Raw genomic sequence first — 14,442 nt, 5'->3', positions numbered from 1 at the left:
TAAATGTCGATATATGTTGGTTGTTATAATTACAGATATTTAAAGACCTGTTTGCAGTTCGGACTGTAAGTGAATTTGCCGTTCCTAAGTGAAAGTTGTAGTAAAGTAAACTAGAATGTCTGTAACATTGATCTATTCCATATATCTGAAATACATAGATTGATACACTTTCTTCTGCGAACACATGAAAAGTGGAGATTAGAAAAAAGACATACAACAAAAAATGTAGAAATTGTGGTCTTTTCTATTCTTCTGGTTAATTTCATATAGAAATGAAAATACACTGAGTTGTCTTCAGATTTCAGTGTCTTAACAGTTATCATAACATCGTAAGGAGTATATATATATATATACATAAAATTGGTGACCAGATTAACCAATGTATTGCCAGCCAGGTCTACTTTACTAATCTGCCAGATATGTAATGAGCATAGCAATTATTTGACTTATCACAAAAGCTGGTCAATGCAAAGAAAAAGGAACTATATGCCTTCTTAAGGATTAAAGTACAGTTTTTTTTTGTCGTCTTTGATACATATTCAAGTTCGTTTAACAGGTCACAGGTGTTTCATAACAATACCGTCACTCTTTCGTCATATTTTTGATATTTCTTTCCTTGCATTTATATTAAGATTATTTGTAATTTTTGTAATATCACAACTGATCTTTTGACAATCTTTCATTTACTGACCGTTCATATCTACTTCTGCCATTATTTTCTATTTATCATTCGTATAACAATAAATATGTGCCATTGAGGAACGTAAATAGTGGTATTCACTGTGTTATCATTTTGAGCAGTGTCCAATGTTCTCTGCCTCACTCGCCCCCCTTCCCCCTCCCCCAGCCATCCTCAACAACTGATCAATGTTTGTCTGTATCAGATGTACTTGACAATGTGCTGTAAAACTACATGTACTGTATGATCAATTACACTTTACTGAAATACAACATTTTGCACCAAGAAGATTGAAATCTAAATGAAAAGACTGTTGACCTCTATACAGAATGCGCAGTTCTTTATTTCAGTTAATTCCATTTTGAAAGTTACTCTCCACCCAATGGTTGGGAAGTTTGCATAGAGATAGTACCAAAGGTTTATCACTGTCAATTAATTTACTCGAGAACAATGCCGACCCTTCGGTTCCAGTGGCTAGAACTTAATTCTCTTCAGATGTGATTTAAACTATGAAGCTTTGGTTTGAATGATCACATTGACGGTCTCATGACGCAACCTTCAGTTCAGGACATCACAGCACACCTGGAACATTCATGAAACCCTCACGTCTACCCTCGTGGGTTTACATCGACACCATAAACTGTTACGATGTGTCACGTGTAGGATAACAGATTGATTTCGTAGGAGCCATCAACCTGTAGGATGATAACAATTGAACATTCTGGTAATAAAGCAAAATAATAATGAAGGATTTTATTTTGCACTAAAGTACAGATCCACAACAGGAACCAGTCTACAAAGCTTTACAAATATAACCAAATCTGGAATTTAATTTTCATCACGAGAAAAACTTCTTTAATTGATATCGAATGCATGAGAAATACAAAGTTTTCGCTGAATAGTTGTATGGAGGTCACTGTCCTTGGCCGAATAGAAAAAAGGAATCTGAATTACAGGAAAGCTATTAACAATCAACAAAATGGGAATCTCTTGCTGAAAAATGGAAACTTCTAAACCAAGACAAGTTCATGTCTGGAATAAAGCTAATTCATCACCAACGTTCAATCTACCGATGAGAACATAGCACGTAGTATGACATGCATTTCCTTGATTCAATGAAAATTTATGGAAATCAGAATTTGGTAAAATGCTAGTTAGCTCTGATATGTAATCTAACTATTTGTACTGATACCCTTCTACCTTAACCCCAGCCCTTGGATTATCTTCTGAAGTGATTTAGATTCCACCGATCATTTTCTAAACAACAGAGAAACCCCACTTACATCAAATCTTCCGAGAGATGATTGGGTTTGCTGGTGTAATTGGACAGTTTCGGTTAATGCCCATAACTTCTGCATGTGTTCTGCGACCTCCTTGGCAGTTGCATCGGTCTGTGAAGGTGACAACAAATTTGAAGCAACTATTAGGTTACAAATCACAAACAGTTGAATAAATATGAAAGCATTTTGTAAGACAAAGAGAACCTTTGTGGGCAAAATGGTTGAAAGAGCAGATAATTGTTCATGTTATAATGGAATAAAAGCCCTATTGTCTTCAGGGTAGGTGTTCCTTGTTCTGCCGACTGAGCTAATGATACAGTCGTGAGTTTGTAGTAATCGATATTAACCTCGTCTTTACATGGGCTGCCAATCAGAGGTAAGAGGGACCATGCATACTTTTATAACCAAATTAAAGAAAGGACAACACACAATAAGAATTATTTCCACTCCAATCAAATCTGTAGGCAACCATGATGTATTAAACATCACAGAGGAAGGGATTGACTCTACTCATGGATACCATGGCCATAGGCAACCATGATGTATTAATACATCACAGAGGCAGGGATTGACTCTACTCATGGATACCATGGCCATAGGCAACCATGATGTATTAAACATCACAGAGGAAGGGATTGACTCTACTCATGGATACCTCAGAGAATAGTCTTGCATGCTGCTGCATGATTTCTGTAATAACTCATAATTAATGTTGTATGCAGCTCAGTGCAACATAACACACAGCCACTAAGATTAGCAACGTCCATTCTAGAACATTTTTTGATGTGATCAAGAGTGAATCCTTCACAGGTGATTGTTCTCGTCAAGTGTAAACAGCGTCAATTTGGCCAATTTCTCAAGCTACACACACATTGGCTAAGCGATAGATTTGGAGTATGCAGAGTACTGACTAAGTCAAAGGTTACTTAATTACCCCCCTACTACACATTCACAAGTTTTACCTTTTCTTCTGGTCGCTCATCGCTGCCATATTCTGCCTGTTCCTCAAGCCACTTCAGTATCACTGAGTTGTTTTTGTCCTGAAGATCAAAAAACATATTTTTTGATGGAAGTAAATCGCCAAAAAAACTAAGGTGACTTGTTAATTTGTCATTCTTTATATCACTTACTTATATTTATTGCTTCATATGTAATAATCTTACTAAAAACACCTTTCACTTCTGTGAAGGTGTGGACCATTCACCAACCCCAACAAAACAAAACTTTTGACAACACTTTCATAATAGAAGTTGTTACTTTGGAATGATTACATAATAATAATAATCATAACAAATAAGTTCTTAATATAGCGCCAAATACCAAAAGGCCTCTAGGCGCTTTACAAAACCTAAAACAAAACAAAAAAATAAAAAGACAGAGAAATCAAAGAAAATAAAGAAAACACGTAAACGAAAAATAAACAGTATGTGAAATACGAACACAAAAATCTAAAAACACGAGAAGACTATAGAACAGACCAAAACCTATAAAAAACAAAAAACAAAGGATAAGCACATAATCAGATGTCACAAAATTAGACCGAGTGAATGGGAAGACTAATGTTGACAAAGGTTACCTCAACCAGCTTATCCGACATCAATGAAATATTCTCCACCTTGAATGAAATCCAAACAGGGGAAGGTTGTTGCATGATCAATCTGACAAGACATACCCTCTTAGGCTGGAAGAGCATCTATATAAATAAAAAGAAAAAAAAGAAAGTGTTGTTGCTTATATTTCTCCTTTATTACTTATAATGATCAATATTTCTCCTTTAATACTTAAAAGTACTTTATTACTTATATTTTATTCTTCTGCAAGGTACATATTCGAAATTTCATGATTTTTTCCCTCAATATAGCAAACGGAAATGAGCCTTACTTGAAATGTGCTAGCAAGACTCGCTACGTGTTTTTCACAGATGTGAAGTCAGGTGATGATGTATATTTATGTAACGTAATTATACATCATCAACTGTCTGTGTTGTTCCTTTGTGTGTCCATTGTAAAAACTAAAAACCATATTCCAAATTTATCCTTTCTAGACCTTTCTTAAATAATATTCCACTTTTCCCTCTTTTATATCTGCATTAGCACAAAGAACAGTATTTACTATTAACAACTCATTTTCAGGTTATCCAAGTGAGTTGCATTCCACTATCTTTATATAAATAATTCCATAATAGTTACAGAAACCACAGCTTTATTATCAACATACTTTCATCAGTTCATAGTCTTAAGTGAGTCGTTATTGAACCCACCATGCCACTGCCAGATCAACTTGATAATCGAATTAAAGGTTTCTCCCATTTTGAAAAAAATGAAGCATATCAGCATTAATGTCAGTATAAAACCACTCATATAAGTATTCAAAGAGACATACTTTTACATTTTCAACTCAAAGCTAATAATTCAAGTATAATCTAAGGATTGCTGCAGAATCTGGCATCGTAAGATTAACCTGCCACCAGCCATATTGTTTCCTTGAGTCATTCGTGCAGTTTATTTTGTCATTTGTAGTACCATTAATTTGATATGATAAGTAGATAACTAACCTTCTGACAATAAAATGACCTTGTGGTGATAAGTCTAGTCACATTGTTGTAGTCTATGAATAAACTTCAACCTCTTTGTGCTAGAACAATGGTACTGTTTATATTGATGCAAATGAAGCAATGATCGATCTTAATGTATCAACACGGTACAAACTGTTTGTACAGTAGTTAATAGTGAAATAGTGAATATGCAAGGTAACCGTTTTTGCAAATGAAACCTACTATGGATCCAAGTGATCATAAGTTCATGCCCCAAATCTGGCCCAAAATAATACTTTTACTTTCCTCATGAATGCAAAAAAACTTGTTGCATTCAGTCAATGGATAACTGTTTGATTTTCCAAAGATGAACAAAAATAAAAACAAAAATAAAAAACAAAACAAACACACCCCATGACTCCACACTCAAATGACACAATTCTAAATAAAGAGTAAATTTGTAAATGAATTTTGTGGATACCTGTTTAGAGGAAATGGTGAAGAAATCCTGGCTACCAGTCTCACAGTGTGGATTTGGCATTAACTGATGCTGATGAAGGCATGTACTCCATTTTCCTTCCTCTGTACAAAAAACAAAATTGTTTTTACATCATCTAAGAATATCATAGCAGCGTGTCTCTCTATATTACTTAGCTAACTCAACCATAAGGCAGTTCCATCAGATCTCCATTTCAACTCAAGTACATATGAAAAGAGTCATCAGGGCACAATTTTATGGATGGTTTGAATGGTTGTTCCTTGGACAACCAGGTCTCAATTTTTGGTTGTCCGAACAGCAAGTTTGGTTTACTAAAAAAAATACACCAAATTTTAAAGAATGATACAAAAGTGTAGGTTTGTTGAATCGAGCACCAGCTCTAGGCCAGAAAAACTCCCCTTCGGTGGGATCATATGCCTACCATTATTTTCCTTTTACGTTAATATCTCAAAGTGATGCAGATTGATATGTGTCATCATTAAAACCAATCTAAAAATGTATTTGCTTGAATTTCCACAACAAAATTGTGTACTCAAAGCTGTGGTAAATACATGCCTTTCAATTGTGCAGCAGAAATATGAAGTTATCTTTAATTAAATTTGCTTTCATGTTTAGTATATAATAGATATATATATATATTTGTATAGGTTCCTCCACAAACCTTTTACATCTTGTCCATTCTCCTCTGGTACTGTTTTTACCTTTATTGTTAGAAATGCCGTGTAAAAATTCTTAAAACTGATGCTGCCAATCTGTTGATAAAAAAACAACATCCGTCAAGAGTTAATTATGGCAGCAAATTACCTTGAAGGATTGTATAATCAAACAACAGTATTATATCTGTGGTATAGAACTCTTACTACATTTATAACTGTAGAAACTTGACCTGCCAACAAGAAATTAAGTCATCTTACAATTGAAGAAAAATTTGAGCTATATGATCCCTGCAATAAAGTTATAGTATAATACAGTAGCTTTCTTTTGCACAATTGAGTAAGACTTGTAGCTTTGCAAAGGATGAGAAAAGTTTTTCACAATGCTAGTTGAAAACCCCATCTCAATATCTTATCTTGCCCATTACTTGAGTCAGTATGGGCATAGTTGATTGAATGTATGAATAATAGGCTATTATGACTGGCTAAACCTTCACATACTCCAGGTACTTGGGTCACAATAGGGGGTCTATGAAGTAAACTGGGCTAGTGCTCCTCAAAGCTTTACTTATAGGCTTTTAAAATCTTGTTCTAGTGACTAGTAAAAGTTCTGTTTCACTCACAAACGTCATAGAGCTACTGTATAGGCTTATGTACTGTACTCTGAAATTGTAAACTTTAATACATTACTGAATTCTTACATCACATGGTGTATCAGCAGGTAGAACTTCCAGAACTAAGATACCACTGGTCCTCTTTGAACCAGACTGAGAACTATGAACTTGGTTTTGTTTGTTGAGGTCTAGGTTAAGCTCACAAGGTTTTCCGACAGAGCTTGCTAGAAGTTGGTTTTCTCTTCTAAGGCTGAACTTTTGTGGTAACATTTCTTGATTTCTGAAAAAGGAAGAAATGTTTTGTATGTGTTACTTTCCCACAGAAACATTGCTTACAAATGAAGAATGCAAAAAGTTTGGGAATTTTTTTATGTAAGAATGGAAATTTGTATGGTATCATAGGCATAGGAGGCGGGGGGGCTGCAGCCCCCCAACCAAATTTTGTGTGAAAATTCGGGCAATATGCTGAGAATTTTTCGGGCACCTACTGAAAGAAGAATAATTTGCAATGTGTTTTTCAATGGTTAAACTGATATTATTATTATCATTATTATTGTAACTACTTCCCCAATAATTAGAACCAATATGGAAGGGTGATAACACGAAAAATGATTGTATGTAATTGGCATGTGATGTAATAACCGATGAATGCCTATATGATATGCACATTAACATGTTGAACTCCGCGCGAAAAATTTTGGTTATATTTTTCGGGCCAGTCGTTATACTGTACAGCCCCCCCCCCCCCCCAAAATCAAATTAAGCTCCTACACCTATGTAAGGTACCATATTTGTTTCCCCCCAAACAACATGGTGGTCACTGTTCATGACGTAAAGAATGACTGCTTTATCTTCTTTGCATAAGATTGTAGGATTTTTTTTGCTTCATAACACATTTATAGATCTGCTTTATTGGCTCCAATTATAGCACGCTATAACCTGTCACTTACAATGGGTAAATCGGCCTGCAGGCTCTACAATTAGCCTCCATAGCTTCTGAACTCCACTAGGCTCTTTGTATAAACACTTTCATGTCTACAGCGTGCACACAAAGACCCTCATACAAGAAAATATATGAGGCAGGCGTTGCACACTAATTGGTAAAATGTGGTAATTTTACGACCCAGGCAGTTCGATTACGTATTCTCAAGAAACTTTTCCATGATAGAGTGCTATATTTGGCAGACCTTTAATTGGGTTTACTTTTGCTAGCCACTGCTATGTTAACAGAATAGTTCTGAGGAATAGACTTCACCAAAGCATACACTTGACTTAGCCTATCTGATTTAACTCAGGTTGGGAGAAAATGAAATGAAAGTTTCATTAGCCCAAAATTTTAAACAGTACAAACATAGCTGTGATGTCACACTCACAGATTCACTTTCCCAGACAGTCAAATTATTTCAAGGGCCCCAATCTGTCAATAAAACCTTTTTCTGGGGCGGATGTTACCGTTTTTTAATACAGGCGAAACTACCTGGGCGGAAACAAATTAAATTAACATTAGGCCAAACACTGGTAACAACAGCTAAGCCTAACGTTTGAAATACATTAATACATTGATCTGCCCATGAAAATTCACCTGCTGGACGGGACAGCTCGGTTACTTTGTTTCAGCGTTTAGGCAACGTAAAACTTCACATAAGACACAGAGGAATAATGATAGTCGCGTCTGACACCAAACTTCAACGTCATGTGCCTGCCAATCTAGGCTACTTCAGGTTAAACTTAACTCGACCAGCTCGAAATCGTATGCAATGTCATATTCCTTGCCTGCGCTTCTTGAGTTAGTCGCTGTCGGTGCCCTCCACAGAAATCAATGTGGTGCTCTCCAGTTAGAATTTTGAAGATTATATGATTGGGAATGTAACTCGGAAACTGGACGAAATATATAGGACTACCCTCTCTATTTTTTCAGCTTCATAACAGTCCTAATTCATAATCAAATCTTACATTTTCTTACAATTTTATTCATCCGAGATATGGGACAGTAAAAACGACTGATTGTCATGTGTGCGATAGCAACGGTTGCTAAGATCGTATTTACACACGTTGTTTGTACCTGTTGCTGTTTTGATATACGAAGTGTACTATATTATTACATACGTAGACTACAGAAGGATAATTTGCAGATTTACTCAGGATTGTGGAAGAAAAGGACGACGTTAATTCTTAATCATCATCAAATTCTAACTCCGTACGCAGTCAAGTCTAGCGTTGCAGTTCTTACTTTAGCCTAAGCTAGTAATTTGGAAACAGGGTTTTCGTTCGGAATATGTGAGTTTAAAACTATTTATGAAGCTAGTATTTACAATACTCATTTTGACATTTTCTTATGCTAGGTTAAGTAGACCAGGCTGCTGTCATTAAGTGAGTGTCTATGCCAACGTTAGGGTCCGGGTCTACCCGCCTAGCCCTAACTTTATGTTTGGGCAGTAACTAACAAGTAACATATCTTACTCATTAAGGAAGGGACCTGACCTTCACCGAATATCTTTAATGACTTTGCCATGCTAAAAGTAAAACTTAAAAGAAACTTTAAGTTTTCTTTTTTGATCCTATCATGTATCATTTTGTTCTAAATATAAGGGGAGCCTCATCCCATACTTTTGAATTTTTATAAAAGTGTACAGTTATCAAATGAGGACCAATGACGAGTGCGACTATTTAGTATGTTTTATAGCTAGCTATGTATGAAATGCTGATTTTGTGTTGTTTTTCTCTATCCTACAGTTTCCCTGCAATACAGTATGGCATCATCACAACCAGAAATGCAGAATGTTCCACTCAATGAGGTGAGCTGAATACCATACAAATGCAGCATTCATGTTAACAATGTTAGCATTGTTCAGTTAACAATGCAGCCATTCATTCAAAATTGTCCCCAAGAAGATGACCTCACAGTACTGTGCAATCTTATATTAAGAAAGTTATATTTTATCTGATGCTGCTACATATTTCTTTGTATTGAATAATTTCTACTAGGAATTGCCCTTGTGTTCTGTCGCCCTATGTTAATGTGTCAGTTACTATTTCGTACCCTACTGTATATTATTGCAACGGTGGTGTGTAAAACCCAGAAATGCTTCTGTGTATCAATGGATGGAAAATTGTAAATCTCTATACATTTTGGAATACAGTTTGGCAGACTTGTTAAAGTGCATCAGTGACGTTACCAAATTAAACCATTATTTAGTAGAAATTAACTTATACTAGACTACTGTACTGTACATAGTCAAAAGTGTTATGTTATTTAATCCAATTTCAATATTTGGGTAACAATTTGAACAGTTAAACCTTCAGAAAAGTACAAATTGGAAAGTTTAAGCCATATCAACATGATTTCTGTCTCCACTAAAGTATGAATATAATTTATGCTATATTCTCGGGAAGATGAAGTTACCGTATTCCCATAAATTATCAATGGTCCTGTTTGATATCTTTTTCAATCAGTCTGCGGCACCTAACGAGAAAGGAGAAAGAACCTCAGATTACTACAAAACTCAGACAATCCCTGACAGATTTGAACATCCAGGTAAGGTTTACTTTTACATTTGTTACACACTATCAGTGTGGTTTGAATGCCTGAAAATCATTTTTCTTTTGATGATCACAAAAACGTATTTCTTATTTTGTTGATCCCTTCAGAAATTCTAATTTCTGATTGTAGTTCATTTCAAATTAGTTGTTACAAAAGTTGATCAATGTGAAGGCTGTAGAGGTAAAATATTACCAAATGCTAACTGTGCTACTTTCCAAAAAGTAATTAATCGATTTGATTATGTGTTCTCCTCATTTCCTAAGAACATGTTTCTTCCTGTCAAGTTTTATTATCTTGTATTTCACTAGCAAGGGGGTTATGTGTAACTGGGGGGGGGGGGGGATATTACTGTTTGAGCTTTGCTAAGATATACCAAAATATGCGCTATATAAATATTACTTATTATTTTTATTATATGCTCATATGGCTGGATGTACAGTTGAAAACAATAAGAAATTCAGGGAATAATTGAATGTTCAGATTTTGCATTGTACAGAACTTTTGAAGGATCTGAAATTGATCCCTTGATAAATAATATGGTTGCTGTGTATGTATGTATGTATGTAATTTAGATCCTCCTGCAAGCAGGAACTCGCGAAGAAGCCTTGTGGGCTTATCAAAGCCGCAAGCTGACCGAAGTCAGTCTCTTACATTCATATTTAACGTCCATGATTATGAATTGTTAATTGTCACCAACTCTGTAACTGGACGACATACATTAATTTGGGAGTGACTCGAACCCGGGACCTTATGATTGAAAGGCACCGGCGTTAACCACTGAGCTAACACTCCATCCAAAAAGTACTATCCATATCTTTGAACTTGTATATACAGCAATGTTCCCATTTTGCATAGTAGTTTGCAATGTATATTGACATGTTTCACTAAAATTGTTATTATCCTATTTATTTCTTTTGTTCTTGACAGAGTCCTTCCAAGGATACAATAACAAAGCTCAACATATAATGTACATCACTACTAACATGAAGTATGGCAGCAAAGCTCCAACCGTTCACACTGTACCAACTAGTTTTCACTGTAAATCACAAAAGTTCACAGAGGTAAGATTTCATTCTCAAACTATGTTTTTTTTTTTACTTTACGTTTACTGTAATGCCTTTCATTTCCTTACGATTTTCAGATATTTTTTTTAAGTTAAGCTGCATTAAAATCAAATCTCAATTTAGGAGCAACTTGAAAACTTATTTGTTCACCCTACGAAAAAGAAAATGCTCTGAAAGAAATCTTTTCTGAATTGCTTTTATTATATACTTAAACAGTTGCATTTTTTTTCTCATTTTTTAACTCCCTGTTTCAATTCGCTTTAGTTAAAAAGTTCATTTAATATTGTCCTTCATTTTGAAAGTTTTGATTATCTATTTATATTTATAATATATCTTTGATTTTCACTTTTCTCTACAGCATCTTGGAAAGTGTGGAATGTACAGAAATGAAGGTCTAAACACAGCTCTGGATCAAAGTAAGGTTTGATGATTCCTTACTAGTAAAGTTAGCCAGTCATCATTCAGGACATTGAAATATTTGCATTGAACTGATAAACATTAGTTGTACCATCACAGAATGTAATGCATTTCCGCCATTGTTACCACAAGACAGAAGATTTCAACAAAATCGAAGAAACGAATAAACCAGTTGTTTGAATGTGTTTACTTATCTTCAGCATAATTTATTCATGTTTTTTGTGAGAGTGATTTTTTCTCCCTCTGCTGGAGGAAAGAGTGGTTGCTTGTATAGTCTGGTATTCTATCTTTATCTGGTATTACATAGCAAATTTGGCAAATTGCTTCACAAGTACAAATATCAGTTTATGTAAACAGGAAATAGTGTATGTTAGATGAGACAATTCAGATCCTTTAAGTCTGCTTTACAAAATTTGAACACTAAAATTAATTGGTGATATTACATCTGTAATTTAGTCACTCTCTCCACCACACAACAAATTGTCCACTGTTGGCTCTTTATCGGTGTCGATTTGGGTGTCAATTTGGATCGTTATCAGAATTTTATTCTATCAGAGCGCATTATTTCACAAGTGTCTTTCTTGCTTTCGAGAAACAGTAGCAAGCACAACTACATTTTAAAAATTAAGACTTAATTGAAATTTAGTCTAGACTGTTTAAGATGCATATATCAAGAAATCACATATTGCTTGCGTTAGTGAAAAGTAGTTTAAGGAGACCTTTGTGGAGCAAGATATTCTGTGTTTCAACTGAAGATGAAAAGGAGTAGGTACTACTGTCAGTAGATGATAAAGTGGCATGTTTAAAAAAAAAATTGAAGGAATTTTGTGTTTGATTATGAATGCTGTATAACTTGCTATGTTGTAAATTGCACTGTTCATTTGATTATAAAAGTGCTTTTTATTTTGAAGTCTCAGCTTATACACCTTCTTACCTTCTTTAACATAACCTGTAGTTCTGAATCAGCAAATTATTTCCAGACTTCAAGAAGTGTTTAAAAGTACACAATTGAGGAAAAATAGTTTGAAGGTGGCAGTGAAATGCATTTGAAAGTTGGCGAACGATCAGCCAGTGTTTGACTTCTCTTCAATTTTATTAAAACATACCAGTGACATGCTACAATACAATAAGAGCTATTCTATGCAACTGTTTGGCAGTAAAATTTCAATTATGCTTAAATTCTTCTTCATTGTGTAATTAGTAAGTCATTATCATCATTAATTATCACAGACCATCATTGTAAATGATAATCTGCATCCTTAGTCAGGGTGAATCAACATTGCCCACAAAATGTGCTGTAACAAACAGAATACTGCGATTGAATGTGGTCAGAACTAAACTTGCTGCTACTCATGTTAGATATTTCCTTCACTCGGATATTTTGTCACATTTCACCAGCCTCAATTTCACGGAAGTATTTCAAAGGATGACATCCACGAAAATAGTTAAGAAACATTAAACAAATTTAACATTTGAGGATTTTTAAACAGTAAAAGAAAAAAAAAGATGTTATGTCTCCTAAACCTGCGACAGTGTAAAGAGAGCAATGTGCCACAGGATTGTACCTGTATATTCAACATTGTAATATATTAATATCTGTTACCGTACCCCCATATTAAATCAATTTAGAACATTAAGTGCCTTCTCTTATTCTTCCATGATCCTTCTGATATCAATCTGCAACTATTTGATTCGCCAAGTTATGTATGTCTTCTCTCTCTGATAATAGTCTTCTTCTTTGTCATACCTTAATTTTTAATGTTATATATATAGTTTTTTCTATCAGCTTGTCATATTACATGCTAATGGATAAAACAGGGGCATGGGCTATTTGTAAACTGCTTTCAATATGCATTTGTTGGGGGAATACTTGTCAGTAAGGTGGATTTGTAAATAAATATATATTTGTATGAAAAAAATAATAAAAATTTTCTTTTGTTTTGTGTCTTTTTGTCAATGAAACTTGAAAATGTTCCTGATATCATTAACGCTGATGCAGCTGATTTCAACACCCCAAGCTGCTTGGTACTTAATTGTCAACTGAGTTTTAAACTTTGTGATCATTCTTTGATCAAGGAACCCTTTACAGTCAATCTGTAAACTGCATTGAAAATAAAATAATATAAAAATATTTTTAATTTTATGTACAAGACATATTCCTAAACTGTCCATGGATGACCTATCTTGTACAACTGCAGGTTCATTGGAAGAGGGTTGAATCTGGTCGGTTCACAAACTTTGATGGGACATGTGACTTTGGTTAGAGGAGCAAGCCAGTAAAGTACCTCAACACTTTGTTTTAAGAATCACCCAGCCATATGCATTATCAATGGGGGGGGTATTTGGAATGTTTTCCAACAAAAGGGCAAATATGGAAAATGGATACTAATACTTAGTTTAGGCAATTTATGAAATTTATTAACTGTAGGGGGTGGGAGGAGGTTGGGAGAGGGAAATGCCTGTGTCCTTGGCTTTATCGATACTGTGAAGCTGTTGTAATTCCCCAATGTGTAATAAAAACTGGTAATAAAGCAAAAATTGCTGATAGTGGGGTAACTGATAATATGGAATATACGAAAGGACAATAGATTAGAATGTGTGAAAACAATTGCTACCATGTCTGCAATAAAATGGGAAGAAAAGTGATCCAAAAAAGGTGATGAAGTTTAGTATATGTTAATTGCTGAATCTCATAGTAAGCCTGACAGTTTAAAACAGATTATTTTATCAGATTCAAGACAAATTAGTCAAAATTAGACAAATTGAAGTAGCCTATGATATAGCATTTGACCACGTCCAGTGATTCACTTGAGTTTGGCATTTTTCTTCCACATTGTTACCAAACAACTCATACTCTCAACAAGGGCGGCGGAAGCACTTTTAATCTGGGGGGGGGGGGGCACCGACATCAAAGGGCACTTTGCAGAAATTCGATTGGACTGATGCAGCCTTATATTTAGAACCCTTTATAACTCTTATTGTATTATCTTATTTGCGTATACACATCACTCCATCAACGCCCCCCCCCTCAAGGAAAATATGCATACTACTACTAGCACTGCAATATCCAATGTGCAAATTGGGAAGCAAGGAACAAGTTTTCTATTGAGACAAAATGAGGTGAAATCATGCTAGTTGCTAAAGTAGAAATCTTCCGAATTT

At 34.8% G+C, this 14,442-nt stretch overlaps 2 protein-coding genes across 5 annotated transcripts; one reads left to right on the top strand and one right to left on the bottom strand.

The window, feature by feature from the left end:
- Positions 1 to 228: 228 nt before the first annotated feature.
- On the bottom strand, positions 229 to 8,317 carry LOC139961294 (nicolin-1-like). Of its 4 annotated transcripts, none has more exons than XM_071960414.1 (8): positions 8,222 to 8,317; positions 6,346 to 6,538; positions 5,653 to 5,743; positions 4,974 to 5,074; positions 3,536 to 3,652; positions 2,922 to 2,999; positions 1,963 to 2,070; positions 229 to 1,374 (listed from the first exon to the last, which is right to left on the bottom strand). In XM_071960414.1, the coding sequence occupies exons 2-8, from the start codon at positions 6,526 to 6,528 to the stop codon at positions 1,333 to 1,335; spliced, it is 720 nt and encodes a 239-aa protein (XP_071816515.1). In that variant the 5' UTR covers positions 6,529 to 6,538; positions 8,222 to 8,317; the 3' UTR covers positions 229 to 1,332. The 4 variants fall into 4 exon arrangements, with proteins under 4 accessions (XP_071816515.1, XP_071816514.1, XP_071816512.1 ...); XM_071960413.1 differs by lacking the exon at positions 8,222 to 8,317 and adding an exon at positions 8,032 to 8,215; XM_071960411.1 differs by lacking the exon at positions 8,222 to 8,317 and adding an exon at positions 7,841 to 8,025.
- Positions 8,318 to 8,379: 62 nt separating this feature from the next.
- On the top strand, positions 8,380 to 13,208 carry LOC139961296 (piercer of microtubule wall 1 protein-like). Its single transcript, XM_071960415.1, has 5 exons — positions 8,380 to 8,535; positions 8,992 to 9,053; positions 9,712 to 9,793; positions 10,727 to 10,860; positions 11,222 to 13,208. Exons 2-5 carry the CDS (start codon positions 9,009 to 9,011, stop codon positions 11,288 to 11,290), a joined length of 330 nt encoding a protein of 109 aa, XP_071816516.1. The 5' UTR covers positions 8,380 to 8,535; positions 8,992 to 9,008; the 3' UTR covers positions 11,291 to 13,208.
- The last annotated feature ends 1,234 nt before the right edge of the window (positions 13,209 to 14,442 follow it).

The sequence above is a fragment of the Apostichopus japonicus genome, chromosome 20, assembly GCF_037975245.1.
Source record: "Apostichopus japonicus isolate 1M-3 chromosome 20, ASM3797524v1, whole genome shotgun sequence".
Taxonomy (NCBI): Eukaryota; Metazoa; Echinodermata; class Holothuroidea; order Aspidochirotida; family Stichopodidae; genus Apostichopus; species Apostichopus japonicus.
Note: the sequence above shows the minus strand (reverse complement) of the source record. Positions and strands in the feature narration are given on the sequence as shown.

Bases quoted from the DNA above. Each gene is read 5' to 3' on its own strand.
- LOC139961294 (XM_071960414.1), bottom strand. From the start codon at position 6,528: ATGTTACCACAAAAGTTCAGCCTTAGAAGAGAAAACCAACTTCTAGCA. The intron at 5,744-6,345 runs GTAAGAATTCAG...TTTTATCAACAG, and splicing joins CTGCTGATACACCATGTGAT to ATTGGCAGCATCAGTTTTAA. The intron at 1,375-1,962 runs GTAAGTGGGGTT...ATCATCCTACAG, and splicing joins CATCTCTCGGAAGATTTGAT to GTTGATGGCTCCTACGAAAT.
- LOC139961296 (XM_071960415.1), top strand. From the start codon at position 9,009: ATGGCATCATCACAACCAGAAATGCAGAATGTTCCACTCAATGAG. The intron at 9,054-9,711 runs GTGAGCTGAATA...TTTTTCAATCAG, and splicing joins AGAATGTTCCACTCAATGAG to TCTGCGGCACCTAACGAGAA. The intron at 9,794-10,726 runs GTAAGGTTTACT...TGTTCTTGACAG, and splicing joins TGACAGATTTGAACATCCAG to AGTCCTTCCAAGGATACAAT.